Source organism: Lactuca serriola, chromosome 1 (assembly GCF_051521515.1).
Source record: "Lactuca serriola cultivar US96UC23 chromosome 1, Lser_US96UC23_V15, whole genome shotgun sequence".
Classification (NCBI taxonomy): domain Eukaryota; kingdom Viridiplantae; phylum Streptophyta; class Magnoliopsida; order Asterales; family Asteraceae; genus Lactuca; species Lactuca serriola.
Window position 1 is genome coordinate 86999389 of NC_136408.1, and position 26753 is coordinate 87026141.

Consider the following 26753-nt stretch of genomic DNA (forward strand, 5'->3'; position numbering starts at 1 on the left):
CGTGTAATCAACTCGGGGATTTCCCAATCAAATCAGGTTTGGGTATTAAGCTACATCTATTTTGTTGTTTTTTTCTTTGTCATCCATACACTAAATCAGGTCTGGATATTAAGCCTCGTCTATTTTGTTTTTTTTTCCTTTGTCATCCATACACTAAGTGTATCCACACTACATGAGAAACCAAATTGTAACAACTGTTGGTCCTTTATATAAGATATCTATTATAAGGATATTCATTTCACTACACAAAACTACCTCCGTGGTACCAAACAGTACCATATATGACGTGTTTGACACGGAACGTTTGGGAGCTTTTAACTTCTAACATTTGATAAAACGCTCTGTATAAAGGCAATCTTATCTCCATGAGTCAACTTTATGACACTGGTTATAAAGTTTTCTTCGATTGCCATGAAGGAAATGTTCTTTACTCTAAGAACAAAATTTTGCTCACTGCACTCAGGACAACAACTTACATGCTTTGATTTTTCTTGTTTAAACAATGTTACTTTATATTTTTGACTTTATGCTTCGCTACTTTAAAACTTCTGAACATAAGCTGCTAAATTTTGGTTTACTTTTTCCTTGCTTCAAAAATTCCTTTTTAAATTTTATTTTACCAAAGAAGTATACATCGTACATTATTATACTAACATTTCCTATACATATCCTTCTCTTTCGATAGTGACCTTAACCAATTTGTTCCTTTGGAAATGATCAGTGTGTCATTCCATTAAAGCAACACCTTCGAAGTACAACTAGTTGAAGCTGGCTCTGCATCTTTTCTTCAACACCAACTGCTCCCTCCCTGATGCTAATGCTCACGCTGATTAATAAGTTGCATCATGTTGATGAGACCAGATAGGAGAGATCTGTGCCAAAAAGTATTCTTCTGGGCACATATATCTTCCGTCTCGAACAACCTATTTCTCTTTCAATGGGATGAATTGATGTAAGGTGACATAGCAAGTCTAATTTTCATTGACGCGGTCACTGCAACACGAACTATCCTCTGAAATCCAAAGACCTCTTCAACATGACAATGGTCCCATTCTCTTCTTTCACGGATCAAAACAAGTGGAACCTTCGAGTTTTGTCTTGGTGACTCTTATAACTCGAAGGTTACAAATTGAATTCTCTTAACTCGTTGGTTACAAAGACTTGTTCATACTCTTCTCTTGTTCTTGGTGAACATGAAGCTTGGAATCAATCTGCAATATCTCAACGACTAAAGACATTCTCTCTCTTGGTTTACTATGAATTGTGCTTTTGTTTGATATGGTTGATCTTGTTTACTCTCTTTTATAGATAGTGCCGAAGGGTAGATATTTCATAAAATGGAAGTATATTTATGGCCATTCAATTAAAAAGATTTGGTGGATCAAGTCTTTATCATGTTTCTGAAAAAGCTGCACAAATATCGCTTTTAGAATATTTCATTTTTTTACTAACTCTTTCATTGTATTCATATACTATTTATTATTCTATCCTGTAGCATATTAAATGAATTGTTAATGAACTTTAAAGTTCTAGAGTGCAACTTAACTCTATGATACTGAAGTTAAAACATTTTTTGTTGATGAGTTAACACCGTTTATGATTCACACTGATTCTACCTCAGCATGACTGAAACAACCCATTCTTTCCTTAATTTCTTCTTAATAAAACTTTACGACTCATTGTGATATACCACACATTGATAAAAGTTTGCAACTCTATGTCGATGGTTAGTCTATGTACGATAGATGATCACACACACCAACCACCTCTTGCCCTTACATCCTTCTTTAAAGCTTTATGATTCAGCCTAGTGTACCATATGTTGATGAGAGCTTGAAAATCAATGTCGATTGTTAAGCTAAAACACCACAACTTATCACACACATCAATCCATTATTCTTCTTTATAATTTTATGATTCATCGTATAAAGCCAGATTCTAATGAGAATTTGGAAATTCTGTGTCGATGGGTATATCATTGTCTGTGATGTATATACACACCTACCCATTTTTTCCCAACAATTCTTCTATTAAAGTTAATGATTCATTGTATTAACCATACACTGATAAAACTGAAGGGTTTTGAGCATTCTAACACTCCTAAGGTGTACATACAACCCTAGAAACCTTGGATCTATGTGTTACTAAGATACATGCAAATTTGATTTTTCCAAGGTTCTTAACCTAACTAGCATGGCATGGGAACTTGAAACATAAAAGCTAGTAGAAGAACTTACCTTTCTTGTTGCTTGGATTCCTTAAGAACTTTGTGAGCCTAGCACCTCAAATGTGATGCCTCAAGTGTTTCACACAACACCATAACTCTTGGAATAACTTTGAGAGAACTACACACACTCAAAACCAGCTATCCCTCTTGTTCTTCACTTAGTGTCGATTTTGGTAGCCCATAGGGTCTTTATATAGTGTGTCACAAGTAGGGTTACACCATGTAAACCCTAATCGATATGGCTTTTCATTTCCTCCATGATCAATGGGTTTTAACCTCCATGGACTATCCATGGAGCACCCTATGGGTTTTAGCCCAATTCAATAAACCATGGATCATTAGCCCACTATATAAGAATGGATGATTTACACAATCAACCCCATATTATTAATATATTAGAACTTATAATATATTAATAAACCATAAGTGTTCTTTTCTCATTTTGTCTATCCAAGTGTCATGATTCCATGCAACCCAAATGGACCATGTCAACCGGGTCAAGTACATACCAGAAATAGTTATGAACTTGGACACCTAATCCAACAGTTTCCCACTTGGATAAGTCTAATAACTATAACTGCAAGTATGACTTCCGGAATCGATAAGCAATCGTAGCTCTTTCAAAGTCTCGCGGAACTAAGATGACGTGCAATTTAAGATAAGTGATCATATAATCCTCTGCTCTTAAGATATCAGCCGGAAAAATACCTGGAACAATGTCGTACTTATTGTCCAGCAGTTTGTTTCCTGATTTCTGATTTGTTAGACATAGAACTTAACCAAACACATCAACTTAGTTCTGACCGGGCCCGGTACATAGGTCAAAACAAAATCATCGAGGGGCCCAGATATCACTTTTAATCCTCCAAGGACTAAAAGGAACAGATAAACTTCGACTCATATGCTTGTTCTACTACTTGTTAAATCATACACAAAGGTATGTTTTATAACATCGAGTTACTAATGCGTTTTCGTACAATCAATGTATAACCAACTCATAGTAAACAACTCATATCTCTAGGTTTGAAGACTTATATGATATTACCGTCTCATGATCACTCGAGATAAATTCCATGAAGTGATACAAGTGAGTGTGGGTTGAATCCAATACTCAAATCGCTATTCCAGGAGTACTCATGAACACTGCAGTCCCTTTGTCCCAGACAAACTACAGACCCTTCATGACAGTCTTGCCTCATTACCTACTTCCAAAGTATGATTGACTGTGGATGGTTTGAATAATATGATATACCATAACATAATTATTCTGGAAGTCTACAAAAATGAAACGATAGTAAACGATTGACAGAAGATAACAACACTTTACTTATAAATAAACAACAAGTTTTATTTATCATCAAATGTCAATTACACTTTACAAATTTCAAAAGCTATCTAATTTCTAAAACTAATTCCTTTAGCCCAATGCGCCTCGCATGCTGAAGATGCTTAACCCTACCCAGTCCCTTCATGAGGGGATCTGCTAGGTTCTCATCCGATGATACCCTCTTTGCCACGAGGAGTCCGTCTTCTATTCGATGTCTAATGAAATGGTATTTTCTGTCGATGTGTCTGGATCTTCCGTGATCCCTTGGCTCCTTGGCTAAGGCAACTGCACTTTCACTATCACAGAAAATCTCCATAGGCTCCTTTATAGATGGTACTACTCCAAGGTCTCCAATGAAGTTCTCCAACCATATTGCCTCCTTTGCTGCCTCGCTAGCTGCTATGTACTCTAATTCGCAAGTTGAATCAGCCACTGTCTCCTTCTTGGAACTTTTCCAATTAATTGCTTATCTATTTAAGGTAAAGACTCAGCCTGACTGAGAGCAGAAATTTTCCCTGTCAATTTGGAAGCTAGCATCAGTATACCCTACTACTCTCAAGTCATCACTCCCACCGAGGGTAAGGACCCAATCCTTAGTCCTCCGCAGGTACTTGAGAATGTTCTTTACCGCATTCCAGTGAGCCTTGCCAGGGTTCCCCTGATATCTGTTGACCATGCTCAAAGCAAAGGCCACATCAGGGCGAGTACAATTCATAGCATACATGATCGAGCCTACAGCAGAAGCATACGGTACTCAACTCATCTCTGCTATCTCAGCCTCTATACTCGGGCTCTGAGTCTTACTCAATCTGGCATTACTCTGGATCGGTAACTCTCCTTTCTTGGAATCTTGCATGTTAAACCTATTCAAAACCTTATCCAAGTAGGTACTCTGACTAAGTCCAATTAGTCTCTTACTCCTGTCTCTCAAAATCCTTATCCCTAGGATATAAGCAGCTTCTCCAAGGTCCTTCATAGCAAAACACTTCCCAAGCCAGGACTTCACTTCCTATAAAGTTGGGATGTCATTTCCTATGATTAGTATGTCATTCACATATAGTACCAAAAAGCTAACTATACTCCCACTAGCCTTGACATATACACAGGACTCATCTTCGCTCCTCGAAAAGCCAAACTCTTTGACTTTCTCATCGAAACAAAGATTTCATCTGCGAGGTGCTTTCTTCATTCCATAGATGGATTTCTCAAGCTTACACACTCTATTAGGGTACTCTGTGCTGAAAAAACCCTCTGGATGACTCATGTAAACATCCTCAGCCAAATTTCTGTTAAGGAAAGCAGTTTTGACATCCATTTGCCGTATTTCATAATCATGAAATGTAGCAATGGATAACATAACCCTAATAGACTTAATCTTTGCTACTGGTGAAAAGGTATCATCATAAACAACTTCCAGAGTTTGAGAAAAGCCCTTTGTAACCAGTCACGCCTTATAAGTGTGTACATTACCATCCATGTCGGTCTTCTTCTTGAAGATCCATTTGCACCCGAATGTCTTACGACCTGGTACATTGTCAACCAAGTTCCAAACTTGATTGTAATACATGGACTATATCTCGCTGTCCATAGCCTCTTTCCATTTAGTAGACTCGGGGCCTACCATGGCTTCCGTGTAGCTATTAGGTTCATCCAGACTTACCAGTGTACTATCATTGATAAGTGTATCACCTTCCGTAGTAATATGGAACCCATATTAATGCTCAAGTGCATTCCTAACTCTCATGGAACCCCTCAGAGGTACAGAATCGTCAGTTGGATCAACAGGAGTTTCCTCCTCAGGTTGTTTGCTAGGGTTTGAGGTTCCTTTACCACTTGACTCTTAAATTTCTTCAAGGTCAATTTTCCTTCCACTGTCTCCTTGGCTTATGAACTCTCTCTTGCGAAAGACTCATTTCCTTGCCATAAAGACCACATTATCAATGGGTCTATAGAAGAGGTAACCAAATGATTTATGTGGGAAGTCGATGAAAATACATCGCTCACTCCGAGGTTTGAGCTTATCGTGAGTCTCGCGCCTCACGAAAGCCTCGCAACCCCAAATCTTGATGTGGTCCAAACTAGGAACATTCCTAGTCCATATCTCGTGAGGTTTTTTGGCAACCTTTTTAGTAGGGACTAGATTAAGGATATGGGCAGCTGTTTCTAAGGCATACGCCCAAAATGAGATTGGTAGCGAAGATCGACTCATCATGGAACGAACCATATCCAAAAAGGTTCGATTACGCCTCTCAGCCACACCATTAAGTTATGGTGTTCTGGGAGGTGTCAATTGTGATACAATCCCACATTCCTTAAGATAGTCAAGGAACTCTGTACTAAGATACTCACCACCTCGATCGGATCGAAGCGTCTTAATGTTCCTGCCCACCTGATTCTCTACTTCCTGTTTAAACTCTTTGAACTTTTGAAAGGTTTCTGACTTATGATTTATTAAGTAGACATAGCCATATCTACTGTAATCATCAGTTAAAGTCACATAGAAGCGGTTAGCATCCCTTGTGGTGGTTCTGAAGGGTCCACACACATCTGTGTGTACAAGATCCAACAAACCTTCACCCCTAGCACAAGTACCAGTGAAGGGTGACTTTGTTATTTTTCCAAGTAAACAAGATTTACAACTATCATCTGACTTTAGGTCAAATGACTCCAAGACTCCATCCTTTGGAGTTGGCCTATGCGTTTCTTGCTCACATGTACAAGACGACAATGCCATAATGATTCTTTATCCAAGCTAGTGGAAGAATTGATACACAACACATTATTTCCTAGGTTATCTACAACCGACATAGTTTCATATACACCATCACAAGGTAATGCTTTAAAATAAAGAACATTATTAAAGAAAGCATTAATACCACCACATTCATTATCAATTGAAAAAGTAAATCCTTGTTTGTACAAACCATGAAAGGAAATAATATTTCTCGCCATTTCAGACGAGTAACAACATTTATTCAAATCTAATGTTAACCCACTATTTAGCAACAAAGATTAAAATCCAATCTTGGTGACAGGTGAAGCTTACCTATTCCTCATGATTAATTTTATCTTCCCATGCTCCATATTCTCACTTCTTATTAGTCCCTGCAAATCAGAACATACGTGAATACCACAACCTGTATCAAGGACCCAAGAATTAGAATAGGGTGAGTTATTAGACAATATAGTGTAAATACCTGCATGGTTGGGTTTTACTTTCCCATCCTTAACATCTTGCAATTACTTTGGGCAGTTTCACTTCCAGTGCGCCTTTTCATGGCAATAGAAGCATTCAGCCTCTTAAGGGTTGGCAGAAGGAGTGACAGAACCACCTTTGGTTCTACTTGAAGAAGAGCCATCAAGAGACTTTCCTTTGGTACCCATCGAGGGGCTCTTCCTCTTCTTCCCTTTACCTTGCCCAATAGCCAGAACAAGGGCGGTGGTAGGAGTAGGAGTAGTAACAACCGATTCACTTTTAAGACCACTTTCGGCGGTCTTCAAAAGTCCTTGAAGTTTGTTGAGTGTGACCTCCTCCTTGTTCATATGATAGGTCATATAGAATTGATTATAAAAAGAAGGTAAGGAGTGCATTATGATATCCATAGCCAACTCCTCGACGAAGTTCGCATTCAACTTCAGCAGATGGTCCACAAACCTTTGCATTTTCTGCATGTGGCCCATGATGGGTTCACCATCCTTCATTCGGATTGTTATCATGGAGGAGATTATTTCATATCAATCTTGACGAGCACTCTTATGGTATCTGTCCATCAAATCCTGGTACATCTCAAAAGGATAAAAGTCCTCATAGGACATTTGGAGCTCGCCTGTCATTGTGGCCAACATGATACATGCCATTTTGGTAGCATCTCTCTCATGTGACCTAAATTCAGCAATCTCCTCGGGAGTAGCAGTAGACTGATCAAGATCCTTCAGCTCCTTGTCGAGGAAATATTCCTTGTCCTCATAGCGAGTGACCATCCTTATGTTCTTAATCCAATAACTGAAATTAGTCCCGTTAAAGATGACTCTCTTACAAAGGTTCATGAGAGAGAAGGAGTCGGTAGGGTTTGAGCCAAAAGCAGCATTGTTGGAAGACATCAGAAAAAGAATAAAGACAAGTTTAGATTAGATATAAAGATAGTCCTTAATAAGACACCCAAATGTAATTTTAAGTCTAGGACCCAATACGATGTTTTATAACTTAGAAGAGGGATGCCATAATCCAAGCTATAAAATATTTGAAGGTAGGTGAATGACGATTCATCAATTTACGCAATGAAAAACAAAATGATTTATTAGGTTTTAATTGGTTTTGAAACTCCTAGATTCTTTTGAGATTCATTGAACTTTTCAATGGCATGTTTCAATCTCGATTGTGCCCTTAAAGTTTTGTGACTGGGATGCCGAGGATCACAAAACAAAGTGTGAATAACCATGCAAATTTACTTGGTACTCTTAATGTTTATCACCTAATCGATGTGTCGGTTAACCACAAGCGCTCCACCGATCTATGATAAACCTTAATCCAACCTTGTTAAATCCAAGTTAGTGTGTCGGTTGACCACACATGCTCCACTAACGACTTAAGCAAGGTGAAAAGTGTAATTTCATGGGTTAGCACCAAATTCACATTTTCCTAAAGTAACTAAGATTGGGAATTTATAAAACATTTAGTTACTTTATAATCATTATACTTTTAATGAGGATTAAAGTCATTGTCCTACCCGTTCGGCTAACGACCCTCCACCAGTCAAGGAAGTGGTGGGTGAGAGTGAACAACCATTAAGCTGCCGTTTTATAGGCAACAACCTTATTCCCCCCTTATAGACCGGCTTCATGAATGAGGCCTACCAACGGTAAAACAACTTGTTCTTATATATATATATATATATATATATATATATATATATATATATATATATATATATATATATATATATATATATATATATATATATATATATTAACTTATAATATTATAAAGTATCAGGGTTGAATTTTTACTTTTAAAATTCTAGGGGTTGGAACTAAAGTTTTCTAAAGTGACTTTACATGTTCCAAAACATGAGGGCAAGTTTTGTAACTATTCAAAACTTTTCAACTTCATAACTTATGAGTTAATGTTTTGTTAAAATGAAGACTCTTCATTTTATGTAACTTATGTGTTTTTAATGGACTTTAAAAGAAAGACTTTTGGTAATCCATAACTTGCGGACAAATTATGGATTCCATTAAAAACATTTAGATCAAGAATTAAACTAACAAACAATTTTGCAAGTAATTCCTATGATCTACCAAACTCATAAGTGTATGAATATTCATATCAAAAATTTCAAGAATCATATAAACACATATAAAACATGAAATTTTGATAATAACCATTGTAAATGGATTAGCATAATCATTACCACATCAAAAATAGGCTTTATAAGTCCAAAACAATTTAAGGTAATGATTCTAGTCCATTTCCAGCAGTAAAACTCGAAAAACTGCACTCTGGGCCTCCTACTCGTCGAGTGCACGAACCTACTCGATGAGTAGGATGAATATATGCATGGACTCGTCGAGTCCCCCCATGGACTCGGTGAGTTCACTCAGCAGAATGCAGAAATTTCGAGTTTCTTCAACAATTTGCATCAAGTATCAAGAAAACAAGCATAGGCTCTGATACCACTGAAGGGTTTTGAGCATTCTAACACTCCTAAGGTGTACATGCAACCTTAGAAACCTTGGATCTATGTTTTACTAAGATACATGCAAATTTGATTTTTCCAAGGTTCTTAACCTAACTAGCATGGCATTGGGAACTTGAAACATAAAAGCTAGTAGAAAAACTTACCTTTCTTGTTGCTTGGATTCCTTAAGAACTTTGTGAGCCTTGCAACCCTATAAGTTTTAGCCCATTTCAATAAACCATGGACCATTAGCCCACTATATAAGAATGGATGATTTACACAATCAACCCCATATATTTAATTAGTCTCTTTTCTATCACAAAATTAATTCCAAATAATTCTTAATCAATACTAATAAAATAATATTATTAATATATTAGAACTTATAATATATTAATAAACCATAAGTATTCTTTTCTCATTTTGTCTATCCAAGTGTCATGATGCCATGCACCCCAAATGGAGCATGCCAACCGGGTCAAGTACATACCATAAATAGTTATGAACTTAGATACCTAATCCAACAAAAACTTCGACACTCTTTATCAGTGGGTACAATTCACACCGTAATGTATTACACGCGTCATACCACTCTTGCCCTTTTCTTCTAATAAAGGTGATTAATGAGTAAGAATATGAAACCATATGGTAATGAAATCTCGCAATACTATGTCAATCAATGATTGTTCAAACCTATACTATCAGGAGACACCACAAACTTACTAGATTGTCAGCTGCAACTATAATAAGCTAATTGCTTCCACTGATGACCATTGTTGTTGATGTTATGCATCACTGACGTAATTTCTTCATCTCAACGGAAATTTTTTGGATGACAAATAAAAGGTTTATCAATATCTTGGAATATGAGATTTTTACGGCGCAGATCTCTTCAATCATGGTTACGTAAAAAGGAAGGAACTTTGTGTATAAATTGGGAAATCTCAATCCTATGTCACTTTTATAAGCTATTCAAGAATTAGCTTTCTCTCTCGAAAAAGGATCTCTCATCCATCATTTTCCTTAAGCTTTCACAATGTCAAAGCCTCTTTATGAGTTTGCCCCTAATGTTAATGTCGTCGAAGGTCCTCATGCCCATGATTTTCCCATCATCATTCAAGCAAACAATGTGGCATTCTCTAATTACATCCCAAATCATTTCATGAACTCAGGAATTAAAGACTTCATTGACTATGTCAAAAGTTTCCCTCTTCGATATGCCTTATGCGACTTCCCAGAGCCATTCCACCCTAAACAAGTTTGTGAGTTTTAATATTCATGCTTTGCTGATTTTGATGCTCAAACCATTACTGGAACCATTGGAAATGGTCAATATAGGGTTCCTATTGACGTGGAATCTTTTCAGACTGATCTTCGTCTTCCTCGATTATAAAATTATTCTGAAAATCGTTCAGAAGAAAAGTGCAAGTTCGTTTGTGAAAGATTAGGGTATAATTTTTCTCTTCAGAGCACTTCTCGGGATCCACAAAAATACACTCTTCGTTAGTGTTTTGGTGTTGGATGGAAGTACTTAACAGGGATTATTGGCATCACTGGGAACAAGAAGCCAGTGTATGTTCCCTATCACTGTTGGTTTAGACTTGTTTTGGCTTGTGAGGAAGGATATGATGAAAATCATGGGATCACCATTCCCATTCCTGCCCTCTCCTCAATGATCATCAATGTTGGTCCTTATGAAGATGATTTGCATGTTATTGTAAGGATGCAAAAATAGATTGTAAATACCTACATTATTCAATCCTCTGACTCTGAAGAAGGGGATGATGAGGTTGATAGTGAAGAAGGCGTTGATGAAGAAGACACTGATAATGAAAAAAATGAACTATCCACTGATAAGGGAGAAGACTTTGTTCAGGGAATGAACTCTCCTCCAAGGATGAACAAACACATTCGATTCTTATCTACTTCTTCATCCACTCCATTTACAGATGATGTTCTACAACGTGGATCAACCCCACATTTTGTGGAAACTACTAAGCTGCTTATTCAAGATGTAATTTCTCCAAGAACAATGTCTCCTCATCAACAAGTTGAGACTGTTCCTCCTATGCCAACACATATTCAGACTGCTACTATTTATCAAGGGGAATCAAGCTCCAATTTTGAAACAAATGTACTCTCTTAATTTTCTCTATTAGTAAAAACAACTCAATCGTTGGGAGAAAGACTGTCTAAAGTTGAACAGGATGTGGCTGATATGAAGAGATTTATGGACTTGGTTGATGATGATTATGATGATATGGTTACTGGATATAATCATCTTCTCCATGTGATTATCCTCCTCCACCTCCACCTCCATCATCATATCCACCTCCACCTCTTCCACCATCTCATTCCCCTCCTCGCTCTCCTCCTGGTTCTCCTCCCCATTCTGATGTTGCCAAAAAATAGGGAGAATAATATAGAGAGTCCTGATCAGCAATTTCAAATGGTGGTGATTGTATCAACTCCATCTCATCTTGAGATTTCTGAAGCTGGAAGGGTTAAAGTTGACCTTCAAAAGGAAATTGTTGTTGCTGACATTCCATACGATGATGCAACAACTAATGATCAGCCTATCCCAGATGTTGGTGATCAATCAAAAATTGATGACTATGAAAGGTTTCTTGATCTGGGATTCATGCCACAAGTTGTTATTCCTGTTGTTCCTTTGAATGTTGTCTACTTTGATTCATAGTTTGAGTAGGAGATTCCTCAAGGAACTAATAGTGACATTGAGTCTGATAATGATCAACTCAATCCTCGAAAGAGGAAGGCTTCCTTCTCAGGGGGAGCTCATGACGCTGAAGCTGGAAGTTCTTCTGTTGTTGTTGATCCGTCAGTACCTCCTCCTTCCAAGGAAAGCAAACTCATTTTTTATCTAAATGTTTTAGCTGAAGTATAGGGTATAATTGTTGATGAAGTAAGAGAAATCATGATAGAAAATAATGTTGTTATTTAAGAAAGAAAAGAAGCCAGAAAAGGAGAACATTTGTCTGCAAAACTTGCTCAAGATCTTACTTCAGCTAATGATAGTGCTGATGTTCGAAGCACTAATGATCAAGTTAAGAAAATTCAGCTCTTCAATAATAGTGTGGACAAACAATACAAGTTTTTAGAGCAGAACTACGGGATCAACAAAAAGAAGTTAGGAGATGCTCTTACTCGTAGACCAAAGCATGATCACATCATTTAAGTTAGGTGCACCAAACCAAGGAACGAGTCTCTAAAGCTTCACTTATTTAAGAAGAATATTAAGTATGAATACAATGAGGTTGTATTTGTTCGCGAGATAGTAAAATTTGGTTACAACGAGTGGATACAAATTCAAGAAATTATCGACAAACACAAAGGTATTAATGCTCAATAGGTGAAGTTGGTAATTCAGCAGCTACTCAACAAAGTCAAGAAGCTAAATATTGTTTCATGAGTTGGTCCCTTTAGATCATCCACCTTAGGAAGAACAAGCACCCCCAAAAAGTCCGAGAACACTAAGTTTCTTCTTCCTTAGGGAACTTGTTACATCAACAATGAACTACCAGTGGGTGTTGAACCAATTCAGTACATGTTCATTCAAGAACTAGAGCATGGCATTTTCTATCTTGACAGTCAAAAGCACATGTGCTTTCAACGTACCGATGATCTTCCTGCTACTTCCACTGGACATTTGTGTCATCTTCACAAGGAAGGACTTAGTCATTTTGAACTGGAAAGAAGGATATTGTGTGCTGATATCTCTAGGGTACAGTAAGAGATTAGAAGAACTTAAAGTCGATGAATTCATATGGATTAAGCACGCACGAGATCTTGAAAGAAGCTGAAAAATTCTATAATGGTTCTTCTAATGACTCTGAAGAAGAATATTAGTTTTGACATCATCATATAGGGGAGATTGTAAGGTCACACCTTATGATCTGGTGAGTTAAACACTCTATACGCTAACTGCCAACGCCAACGTCTACATCGACATCAACGTCAATGCCTCAAGCCTTATCAGCGTCAACGTGTGGATAGTTATCCCGTGTAACCTTTGTATATTAGGTAAGGATACAGATAAGTATAGAATAGATAGCATATCTGATATCTTTATTATGAAGTTCAGTTCTTAGTATATATTAGATACAATCCCTTCAATTAAGGGACATATTTGTATAAATTAGTATATATTCAACAATAGGGTGAAACCCTAATGTAGAACGGCTTGGTATCGTTAACGTCTTGGTGACCGTCTCTATGACAAGCCATTTCTTGGTGAAAGACAATTGATGAATCCTCTGTGTTATTTACTTTTTTGTTCTTTATTTTCTTAGTAATTTTGTTCTTGTTTGTTATACTTGAAGTGTATTCGATCGACACAAACCTTTAGATATGATTTTAGTCCTTGGAGGAAATGATACGTTAAGAGTAATTAGATATAGTGACGTTGGATTTTAAATAAATCGAGACAACTTTTGTTCTCAGTCAGGCTGGGTGTTTGTGTTAAATAGTAGTATTCAAATTAGGGTTGCCTTAGGATACCTTAACCACCTATAAATACCCTAACAGGTATTAGAATTTTTGACCATTTCTCTAAGAGCCTTAGAGCTGAAAATTTCCTTCCTCCCTCCTCTTCTAAAGTCATCTATTGCTAGGGTTTGGGTACAAACCACTAGAGCACGAGATTTCTAGTTCTTGCTTTCTAAAGCTTGTTCAAGAAGGAATTCTTGATTATTTACTATAATAATCAAAAAGTATGTGAAACCTAAAATCCTTTATGTTTTTTCGAAAAAATAGTAGGGTATTCCTAGCATTCTTGATGTTCAATTGTTTGTTGCAATCAATAGAGTAAACCTAGATCCAATAGGTTGCATGTGAACTTACGGTTAAGTTTTTTCCGCCACATATTTTTGTAACCTATGAAACCTATCAATTATGTCGATAGAGACTCTGCCCAAAATTTTAGAAATAATATTATGTCTAGTTGTTATACTGATTCACACTGAAAGAAAATATCATACCTAGTCAATATGCTTGCCAGTTGCCAGGAAACACTACTCTAGTTGTTATTATAGCCACCATTTGGTTAAACTTAGTACCTAGTTGTTACTTTGCCCCAAATACTCGGCTATGAAAATCACACTAACTTGATTATATATATGTGATGAATAATATATATAATAAGTAACTCGTATAAGTACAACAAGGAATAACAACACGATCGACCAGGGGAGGCCCCCACCACAAGAGTTAAATGACACGTGGTTCATCAACATGCTGAAATACGTTCAGCTAGCCAGCGACCTATAATTGTAAAATCTTAAGTGAGTTGGAAAGATGTGTATAAATATATACGAGATTAACACTCCCACCTGTGGTTGCTAGCTACAACCTGACTGCCAGTAGAAGCATGCATAGATTTCTAAACACATTTGCGACGTCCGATGAAGCGTCGCGGTTTTTGGGGAACACTCAATAGGCATAGCTCGATTATAGGAACTCATCGTAAAATTGTTAAACTAAAACTAACTATCTTATACTACTATTATGAAACAAACTAAGAAGGTAGTGATAGTACACATAAACTCGAGAAAGTGAGTTTAGGATAAAGAAGATAACTAAAATAACCACACAACGTTTTATAATAATAAAACATATGGACTCAGCAATATTATGTTGACCTTTTAAAACCCACATGTATTCTCAGGAGAATGAACCCGCATGAAGAGGGAGGTAACCCCGGTGATGCAGCTCGAAGTCTATGTGCTTTGCTATTGTAATTTGCTTTTGTGACCTATATGTACATCGAACAGCTTTGTAATATATTTTATTTAATGAATAAATAGTAATTTTGTTCAATATATTAGTGTATTATTCATTGTAGTTTGTGGCCTGAAATTCAACATTCTAACGTCGCACAGCTCAGCATTTCACCTGTCGGCCGGGGGTGTGATAGATTCGTATCAGAACTTTAGATTATAGCGAACTAATGATTCCTTAGGAAATACAACTAAATTTAGGGTTGTACACTATTTAGGTTTAACCATTTAATCCTAATAAATTAAAAAGTATCAATATTAATTACACTACTCTTGACTACTTACGGGAGAGATGACTAGTTTGAACTATCGCTTGGGTTGCTAGATTTCAAAACGACTATATGCTAAAATGGTCCTACCCTCCGATACTTCTCACCCGTCTGATCCTTGCTTGATACTCTTGGAGTACAAAACCCTAAAAATTACTAAACTATACACAACCCAACAAAGATTCAAAGATATAGAGCAATATAAATATGCTCACTAAAATATATCTACTATCCACAAACACGGATCCATGAAATCACAACTCAGGATTTTAGGTCAAAAACCATGTTTAGAGTTGGTATAGTACAACGGCCACACCACAAAAAGACCTAGAATATGCAACTAAGTTTTATTGTGGTCCAACTGACGCACGACCAAACTCGGATACGGTAGTTAGCAATCTAAATGCTTGAGGACTTCTGGATTAGATGCTTAATTCAAGAATTCTACGCTTGGAGATTTCTTTTAGAGGCATCTACTATTTAGGATTTCTGGCTTAACGACATCTAAGTTTGAGGATTTATGGCTTATCGACATCTACCCTTGAGGATTTCTTGCTTAGGAACCATTATTTGTGACTTATGACATAGTAGGGAGACTCAGGAGTTACGGGTACTATCTATTACATACTTATAATTGGATATTATATTGTATTTAATTGATCTTCACATATCTCATAAACCTTTTTCCTTATTGATGTCTTATGCAGGTTTGCCTAAGAGTATGGCAGGCGCAGGATTGTGGAGTGCAACTTCCCTACCAGTAAAGGAGCATGTTGTACATCATGCTTCTAACCCTACCGGCATCCCAACGATGATCATGGCTTATGAGGAGGAGCCTACGGAGGATAGTGGTGACACCGAGCATGACTATAGTCCAGTTGAGCACCCATCCAATCCCGACTATACACCATATGATCACTCTAGCCCGGAACCTTCCGAGCCTATTCATTTACCCGACCACACATCGGTTGGACTTCAACTTCTCAACTCAGATTATGAGACGAATGAGGAAGAGGAAGATATTTCCACTTCATTGGAGATCACACTACCTCGCCCCAATCCTTCGCATCGATCCTTCAGAGCACACCTTACTGGCACTTGGGTGAAACAAACCCTAAGCAAGACTATTGTTATTCCCTCTCGAAAAGGAGCAGCATCACCACGACAAACAACTAAACCATGTGGGGACTACATATAGATGCACCAGATTAGATCTTGGTGGTATGTGGAGGATATCGGCTCGCACTTTGAGGTAGGGGAGTCCTCTACCGTACCTACCCCACCCAAACACTCTGGTTAAGTAGGCTATCTATTTTTTTATACCATGGACTGCCTATCACTCGGATCGTATAGGAGCGATGGACTCTGGGCTCTTTCTTTTGAGGATGACCTTGAGGCAAATAACATAGTAGGATGTTATGGAGATGAGGACCCTACTTATTAAGGACTAGTTACAAGAGGCGAGGGATGAGACTTAGTTTCATCATCAGGTGTTGGAGGAGGTGATCAGTCACACTGAAAGGTTGGATCTTCAGGTAGACATGATAGAGTCAAGTATTTCATTTCCAGATGTTTGGATAGATTATGCTTATTGGCAGCTAGTTTGGTTGATGGTTCTTTTGATTGTGTATTATGGATACTAGGATTTTCCCTAGCACAATGGCTAGGATGGACACATTTATACTTTAGGTTTAGAGTACTTGAAAAGCTCTCTAAACGTACTTGTTTATTTTGTAACCTCGAAGCTTTTCTTACTCTAACCGCTCCTTTATGGTGGTCACATTGTAAGATATTATAATGCATATTATACATATATGGTTGTATAAAATATATGTTGTTGTGTTATTACTCTATTGCTTCATTTAACTCTAACACTAACACACCATGATGAAACCATATTCTCGACAACGCTACCTAAAAAATGTGATCAAATGACTCACGTCTCGACATTAACTTTAGGAAGTAAGAAATGGCACCCCTAAAACTCACTAGATCCAACCAATGTCTCCAAGTACAAAAAGATGTCTAGTATAATCAGAGCAACTCACCTCTAGACCACACAGACATTGAAGCCATGGTTGAGCAGCGAATAGTTGATGCTCTGGCAACACTTAAAACCAATTGCCACACTAACTCTGGGATATGAGCAGAAGGCGAAAGCTCCCAAGGAAACAATAAAGGTGCTCCAAGAGCATGCATGTACAATGACTTTATAAACTGCAAGCCTAAAGCATTTGATGGGAATGACGGAGTCGTATGCATCACAAGATGGATCGAAAAGACTAAGTCTGTTTTCGAAATCAGTTATTGTGCTGAGGGATGCAAGGTGAAGTTTGTTGCTTACACTTTTTCGGATAAGGCCATGTATTGGTGGAACAGCCACGTCAAGGTCATGGGCCTTGCCAATGATAATGCCTTATCTTGGCAGCAACTTAAGCAAATGCTCATTGAATTTTCCTTTAGAGGAAATGCAGTGATTGGAGTAAGAGTTGTGGAACCTGACGATAGATGACGCTGAAATCTCGACCTACACCAATAGGTTCAATAATCTTGCGACCCTTTGTCCAAGCTTCGTAAACCCATAGTATACGAAGGTTGAAAGATACATATGGGAATTGGTTCAACCCATCTAAGGGTTTGTCACAGTATCTCGACCAATTATGTATGAAAATACCAAGAGGTTAGCATACAATTTAACCAACCAAAGATAAGATGAGGCACTTTGGTCCAAAGAGTTGACCTCCCGAAATCAGGGGAAAACAAGCGCAAATTCGGAAGAGGAATTAAGGGTACCTTGAAACAAGCTCCAAGAAAGAAACAAGAAATTGTCAGGACATACATCGTTAGTCCAGTCCCAACACCAACTAAAGCCCCCTCACCTCAAAAACAGTACGTGGGTAAACACCTGAAATGCAACTTGTGCCACTTCCACCACTCTGAAAACTACATGCACTATACCATGTGAAATCAAAGGGGGAACACCATCAAGTACTGTAGACTACCCATGGCTGAACCTTCCACCACAACTAACCCATGGGTGTCTGTCGTTTCAGGTAATCATGCCTGTTTTGAGTGTGGGATTACTGGTCATATCAATAGGAATTGCCCGAAGCTAAGGAACGATGGAGGAAATGCTCGGGGAAGAGTTCTTGTGATTGGCGCAAGGGATGCCATCCAGGAATCCACCGTTGTGAGATGTACATTTCTTGTTAACGGTTTATACACATGTATAATATTTGATTCTGGTGCTAAAAGAAGCTTTATTACACCTAAGTTTCGAGAAATTTTAAACCATAAGTCTATGAAACTAGATGAGCCTTACGTAGTAGAAATGGCCAACATAGAATCTATTAGTACTCAGGAACTACTAGAAAACTGCTTTCTAACTCTCAACAACCAAACCTTTCACATCAACTTCATGCATATGATCATCGAAGATTTTGATGTCATAATTGGCATGGATTGGTTATCGCCACACTGAGCCAAGATCTTATGCCATGACAAGACAATACGATTACCTTTACCCAATGGGGAATCCTTAGTGATCAACAAAAATAAGCCAAGCAGAAACCTTTGAATTATCTCTTGCATGAAGGCGTATAAATACCTTCACAAGAAATATCATGCTTACCTAGACCATGTTGTAGATAAGAGGAGGGAGAATAAGGAAATCAAAGACATACCCCAATTATGTGATTTTCCCAATGTATTTACAGAGGACTTACCTGGATTACCACCAATTCGCGAGGTCGAATTCCGAATCGACCAAGTTCCGGGGGCAGATCCAGCAGAAAAATATCCTTACCTGTTAGCCCATTCGGAAATGCAAGAACTATTTAGACAACTTCAAGATATTTTGGATAAGGGCTTCATAAGACCAAGCTTCTTACCTTGGGGATCCCCAGTGTTGTTCGTCAAGAAGAAGGACGGACCTTTAGAATATGCATCGATTATCAATAGTTGAATAAACTGACGATTAAGAATAGATATCCACTCCTAATGATCGACGATCTATTCGATCAACTACATGGATCCAACTTCTACTTAAAGATTGATTTAAGGTCAGGGGACCATCAACTTCAAGTACAAGAGGAAGACATCCCAAAGACGGTGTTTGGGACTTGTTATGACCATTGTGATTTTCTGGTTATGCCTGTTGGTTTAGCCAATGCTCCAAAAGTCTCCATGGATCTAATGAACCATGTCTATAAACCTTACATGGAAAAATTCGTGATTGTATTTATCCATGTGTATTGATACACTCATGAATCGAGGAAAAACACAGTCAACACCTCAGCATCGTCTTGGAATTACTGAGAACGGAGAAATTGTATGCCAAATTCTCAAAATGTGAATTTTGGATCAGAGAAGTACATTTTCTCAGACATGTGGTCAGCAATAAGGGCATTCACATAGACCCTTCCAAGATTAAGGAGATAAAGAATTAGGATGCACCTATAACCCCAATATACGGCAATTCTTAGGATTGGCATGATACTACCAGAGATCCATCGAGAATTTATCTAAAATAGCCAAACCCCTCACTGCACTGATGCAGAAGGACATGAAGTTCAAATGGGAGGAGAGACATGAAGCTGCGTTCCGAAAATTGAAACACATGATATGTAGGGTACCAATCCTATCACTTTCGGAAGGAACCGAGGATTTTTTTTTGTCTACTACGAGGCCTCGCATCAGGGTATGGGGTGTGTGCTTATGCAAACTGATAAGGTCATCATTGTTGGGAATTTGAGTTGCGTCATTGTGTTTAATTATCTAGTCCATTTTGTAAACGGGCTTAGGCTTGTCCACCTGTCATTTATCAATAGGGTTACAGTATTTAAGGTGCATGCATGCACCATGTTTCTTAACTTTGGAAATATTCTTGTAACCCTATACGCCTCTACAGTAGCAATTCTTCATCGAGTTCTTCTGAGGTTGCGGCTTATAATCATTCCGCATATTTTGATCCATCTGAATTATTCTTATTCTTTACCTGTTTGAATCTATTCGATCTAACTAGGATTCGATCCTATCAATAGGTATCGAAGCAGGAAACTGTGTAATCTATACGCATCTCTTCAGTTGAAAGAAGCTTTTTAGGGTTTCCGCTATTATTGGATCTAGTGTCAACCGTCATCATCGTTTGTTCATTTGTTGATGCTGATTTTGATCTTAATATTACCCTAATCTTGTTTATACATATGGTTCAGATAGGTTTCGTTCAATATACAAACATGCATTCAGAGGATTCCCACATTAACTCGATAAATCTCTCAAACGGCATTGGATCCACAAAAAGGATTCCTATTCTATTCCCCAGTGAATATGAATGTTGGGCGCTGCATTTTGAAGACTACGTCCTTGGTCTGGAAGACAATGGCTATCTGATATGGGATACTATCGCAGTTGGGGCATTTGTTCATACTGTAACTAGAAGAGAAGTTAAAAACTCAGGCTGGTTATAACAAGCTTTTTCTTGAAGTAAAGGATGTTCCACAAGATGAGAAGGAAAAGGTAATCAGCAATGTCAAGGTAATGAGGATCATTAGGGTTGCTCTACCACCAGACACCTTTCATTTGTTTAGTTCATGTGATACAACAAAAGGTATCTGGGATACGCTTAAGGAACTATACTCTACTGACGCTGATATGGAGCATTCGACTCAAACATTACTATTGTCAGAGTTTGGAGCATTTGTGCAAAAGCCTAAAGAAAGTTTAGATTAGACCTTCAATCGATACAATCATCTTCTCTATAGGATGATGAAACATAAAATTGGACGTGAGCTTATCGAGCAAAAAGTCACGTTCATGAATGGCCTGAGGTCTGAATGGAAAGTTGTTGTTTCCACAATTAAAGCATGTGAGCAGTTTAAGAACTACACTTTGGCTAAGCTGGTTGGTATCCTTCGATCATGAGGATGAAGTGACAAAAGAAGGGAAAATTGTTTCTGGTGTAGGCTCGCTGGCACTCGTAGCCAAGGGTAAGAAAGCTTCAGAAGATGATGATTCGGAGTTTGAACTCTTCGATTGTGAACTTTCTAAAGAAGAGTTCTCAATGATGGTGTCCAACCCAAAGAGGTTCGCAAAGAAGAACTTCAACAGGAACAAGAACCGAAACTGGAAAGGAAGCTACAACTCTGAGAAGGTAACAGAGGAGAGTGTAAGCGGTTCTCATAAGGAAGAGGACAATAAGGATAAGAAGCCCACGGGTGGCTTTGGCTATGATTGAAACTACTGTTATGGCAAATACCACTTAGCCAAGGATTGTATGTTGTGAAGGTTGAACGAGAAGAACGAAGGAGAAGACGATGAGACCTACCATCCTCGAAAGCTCGAGGAGATAAATAAGAAAAAGAATGTTGATAACTCTATGCCTGCTTTGATTGTGCAGAAAAATGATGTTGATGATGATTTTGGCAGGGTTGAAGTCTGGTCAACTGATTCAGGAGACGAGGAGGTTCACAGGCCTACTCATGGAAGAAGTTTCATTGCGAAGGAAGAAGATTCACAGTTTGGAGGCAGATGCTTGATGGTGATGAATGATGTGTCAGGACGGAGAGGATATGCTACTGATGGTGATCGTGTTTCTGGCAGCTGCTTCGCTGCAAAGACTGTTCCTTAGCAAATAATCGAATGTGATCAAGTCATCAACAAGGTAAACTCTATTCTCGAAACTCCAAAATATTCCGTTTTCTCGTTACGAAACTAAACTAAATGATTTAACATTCACTTTTCAAGTTTTAGTGACAGTTTAAAAAGAACTCGTTTAACAAACTCTAGCCTAACCGATCAAATCAACATGGTTTCGTCAAAGAGTGAGGAGAGACGCATATGGATAGAGAAGATTGAGTCTGATTTGTCTAAGTCTAGGGATGAGTCGATTTATTTACAAAGGGATAATTTGAGTCTTTTAAAACATTGTAATATTTTTTGTTTGATTTCCAAAAGACTTTATTTCAATATCACTCAGTTGCATCTTAACTGTGGGATTGGTGAGAAAATTCATAAAATGGTTTTACCTTTCCTCGAATTCAAAGAGGACGAAATTGATGTTGACTGTTACAGGTGCGAATCCATTGTCTCATTTGACGAAACTTCAGATGTGTACCAAATTAGACTAGACAAAATCGAATCATTCATTAAGTCCAAAGATCATAAAAACATGCTCAAACAACTTTTGGATAAGACAAAGAGCAAGTCAAATCCGAAACTGTACAAAAATTTGACTCTTTAAGCACTAAGTTAAATTTAGAAAACAAACTTGATATTGAAAACGTTTCTGAATTTGACGATGAAAGTGATATGGGTGAAATCTTTGTGGAGGATGAGGTTGACTGTTCTGAGTTTATTAAAAACAAACATGTCCCTGTGAAAGTCCTAATTTCTGAGGATTCGGTTGGGTTCACACGTATTCCTAAAGATAAACTGATGTTTTAAAAGCGAAAGCAACTATTTTTCCTAAAGTCCAAACCGTTCCTAACCACGTTTTTGCAACAAAAGGACTGGACGAAACCAAACAGGTGAATTAACGTCCATACTCGATGATGACAATAAAGATGGATGTGATGAGTACTTCTGGTCTGCTCCAATCGACAATGCAGACGAAACCAAAGGTCTATCTGAAATGACCTCGTGGAGAACAAAGAGCAGATATGTAGCAGAACCCTAAAAAAAGTCAATTCAAGCTACGAAAAGGGAAGTCCAAGTGGAACTAAGATTGTTCCAAGTGATACATCCTCAATTCAGACCAAAACCCCTACCAGAAAGCCAAATCCTAGGGTCAATATTCACAAATCTTCAGAGTAGTTCGCAACTCAAAAACGTCAAAGGAATGCTAGATATAACTAGAATCTTAACGAAAGAAAGCAGTCCTGGCAGTCTAGGAATCCAGAGTTCATTCATAAGGAAAACTTGACCCTTTTGCTTTAGTTACACTTTCACACTCACAGTCTATAGGTTGTCACGCGAATTGATGCGAACGCTTGCAGTAATTCGCAGTTATCTTTTGTTCTGCAAATCGGTGTGAACGCTCGCAGTAATTTGCAGCCCTCTTTTAACCTGTGGCTTCATATGAAAGCTCGAAGTATCTCATGATCAACTGTTCGTTCGTGGTTTGGTGCGTTTTATATCTTTTTGTATATTATGTATATTTTTTATTATTTTTTTATTTTTATTGTTTCCTTTTTGCTTTATTTTATTTTTTTATTATTATTTTTATTGTTTGTTCAAAATTAAAAAAAATATTTATTGGTTTTATTTTATTTTTATTTTATTTTATTTATTTTATTTCTTTCTATTTTTATTTCTTTTAGAAAATCAAAAATACAAAAATATTTTCTTTATTTTCTTTTCTCTTATTCTACTTATTTCAAATTTTCAAAATTGTTGGATTATTGAGCAGGTTTCATGTCAAGACTCTTGATCGTCTCAATTACGAAGGATGGGCAGGTATAAACTTTCTTATCTGTGTACTAGTTAAGTGTCCCTAGAAGCATGCTGTTGCATGTTGTCTGTAAAGCATCCCAAAAATCATGACCAAAAATTTCGTTTTAATTTAATAATAAAACCACAAGTGTCAACCATTCATTCAAAACATATCACACCAGAGTATCATGTCTAAAACATTATTTTATTTTATCAGAGTAAAACATCCCGGGCTAAACAAACAATGGTGTGTGTCATGCGGCAGGATCTATCTCTTATGCAAGGTTTATTGATGAAGGTTACCTATTATTTATTGTAAATCTATATTTTTTATATAAAGTAAAAAAGGGCGCCCCCCGAGCTCCTCCCTCCGCTACCGGAAGTACCTGAAACCAAAACTAAAAACCGTAACCACGAAGCTTAGTGAGTTCCCCAACCTACCACATACCACATACATAACCACATACTACAAGCACTGGGCCTCGCCCGCTACATCGGTCCCCGCCCGGCTCCGGATGAATCCGACATCAGGCCTCGCCTGATCCAGGCCCCGCCTGGCTTCGAGCCCCGCTTGATATACAGATTTGTTTCTAATAGGCCCCGCCTGTCTCTGGGCCTCGCCCGCTAAACACATACAAACATATAACATAACACATAAGCTAAATACACTCTACTGTGTTCCTGTACTAAGGCCTCGCCTAACTTGGGCCCCGCCCCTGCCCTACGACTAGTGAGTCATGGAACCCCATCCATGCTCCAGATGATAGTGAGATACGGGCCCCCGCCCACACTCACCTCTTTCCTATCTCGAGCCTCGCCCCTGCTGTGCTACTAACGAGATACAGAACCCCATCCATACTCTGCTAATGGTGAGATACGGGACCTCGCCCACACTCACCTCCCTACCCAGCACATACGAGTATCACACAGACAACAAGCATAAACTGTCATATAAACAATTCTTGGGCACCCGCCCGACATCAGACCTTGATTCGGAATCACATACCAGCATACAGTGCATAGGGCTAACCCCCGAGTCTTCTTACTTATAAACTACATGGGTCGGCATTGTGGCCGTAGACCCATTCACACAATGAGGAGACTCACCTCGCACTGCTGAACCCTGTTGATACTCCTCTGGTTGCTGACTGGAAAATTCCTGAATTGTTGACCCTTCGGCTTCCCGAACTACCAATACCAAACATCACTTAGTCCAATACAATAATCCTTATTAAGGTAAAATGACCATTCTTCCCTTATTCCAACTTGGTCCATATCCAAAGCCAAAAACTAAGGCCCAATACTAAGTAAGCTTTCTAAGCTCACCAGTGGCCCAATTTGCTAAATCGGGCCCAATCCCTCTAATGGGCCTTACCTTAAGCCCAAACATCTACTTGGCCCACATCATATTACTTATGCTAGGCCACTAAGGCCCAAGTCCAAAGCATGGCCCATTTTGAGACCCAATAACTTGAAGTCCAAACTTCCAGAGTACGTTGGCCGTACACTCACGTACACTAAGCGTACTGGGTGAATGGCGAGTACGTTGGGCGTACCTGCACGTACGCTCAGCATAACCCCCTGTTAAGCCCTTTTCTCATTAAGTGCTTAATACTCCGATCCAGAAGCTATAATCACATATCCAAGTCCTTTTCCATGTCTTAATCCATAAAGTCACTGACTTGGTGACATTGCATGCCCCAAACAAGTCCAAACTAAAAAAAATGACTTTCTACTTCCATGGAAATGGTCTTAACTTATGCATGAACCCATTAAGACCTCAAAGATGGCAACTTTACTGCTTAAGGGACCCTTTTAGCTCTGAGGGTGGAAACCTTAAGCTCACAAACGAGATTTCATCACAAAGATCCATTCTTGGGACCAAAATAACTCCAAAACCACAATACACAAGATCTAAGCATTCTTAAGTAGACTTATGAACTTTATACCTCCAAAGAGTTCCAAATGATGATGTTATTCCAGATCTATAAGCTCCAACTTCCCAAGTTCTTCCTTGCCAACTTCCTCTTTTCTTATTCCAAGCTTACACCACCAAAATGAGCTTCTTGAAGTCAAAATCACCCAAGAATGGAGAAATGAGGAGTTCTAGGGTTTCTATGAGTTGGGAGACAGATAAGGAGGCTAGGTTTTGAGCCATTATGTTCCTTATATAGTGGCTCACCCTAAAAGTTAGGGTTTAAGGACTCTAGACGTACGTTGGGCGTACGTCTTCAACACTCGCAATCACTTTGCCCTATTACGTTGGGCGTACCCGAGCCTTACGCTGGGCGTACTCATGTTGGCCAACTTACATGCATGGTCCTTTCATGCCATCTTTCTCCATTAAGGACCAACATTGCCAATAACTTGAAAGTGCTATAACGCCTTCGTTCTAAGTCCATTTCCGACGAACTTCATATCCACGAAAAGGTGGAAAGAAGCCCTACGCTTCTAGCAACACACCCTAACCCCAAAACTCTCGAATTAAAACTTCAAGACCCATAAAAGACCGAAATTCCCTAGCTTGGGCCTCTGAAATCCAATAATGGATACTTTCAGAACATGGTGTTACAACTCCCACTTAAACTAGACTTCATCCTCGAAGTCTCTCCTTACTGACACCCATATCCCCATCAAATGATATGTGGAACGCAACCGATGTGCGACCTCATCTTCAGGACGTATGCCCAAACAGAACTTTCATCTCGGTGTTTGCATGCCAATAGGCCTTGAGTGACCTTAAACTTTTCAAGTCGACGAAAATGTGGGTCAGGTAGAATCACTGGAGGAGGTGGAGGAAGAGAATGATTTCCAGTTCCACCAATGCACGAAGAAAGGAATGATCTTTCACCATGATCGACACGTGGAAGATCATCTTCAGATGAAAATCTTTTTCCAAAAGAATGAGGAAGACCATAGTTGTTTGAACTTGACATCTATAAAGGGAGAAAATTCAAGTTAGTTGATTTAAATCCTTAATATAACAACCAAATGAAATATTAAGGCTAGGACCAAAAACAATAATTC

The 26753-nt window shown here is 38.3% G+C and overlaps 1 protein-coding gene across 1 annotated transcript; it reads left to right on the top strand.

Annotated features, from left to right (window-relative positions):
- The first annotated feature begins 18300 nt into the window (after window positions 1-18300).
- On the top strand, window positions 18301-18777 carry LOC145058380 (uncharacterized). The gene has a single exon (XM_079006298.1). It carries the CDS (start codon window positions 18301-18303, stop codon window positions 18775-18777), a length of 477 nt encoding a protein of 158 aa, XP_078862424.1.
- The last annotated feature ends 7976 nt before the right edge of the window (window positions 18778-26753 follow it).

Bases quoted from the DNA above. Each gene is read 5' to 3' on its own strand.
- LOC145058380 (XM_079006298.1), top strand. From the start codon at position 18,301: ATGGCTGAACCTTCCACCACAACTAACCCATGGGTGTCTGTCGTTTCA.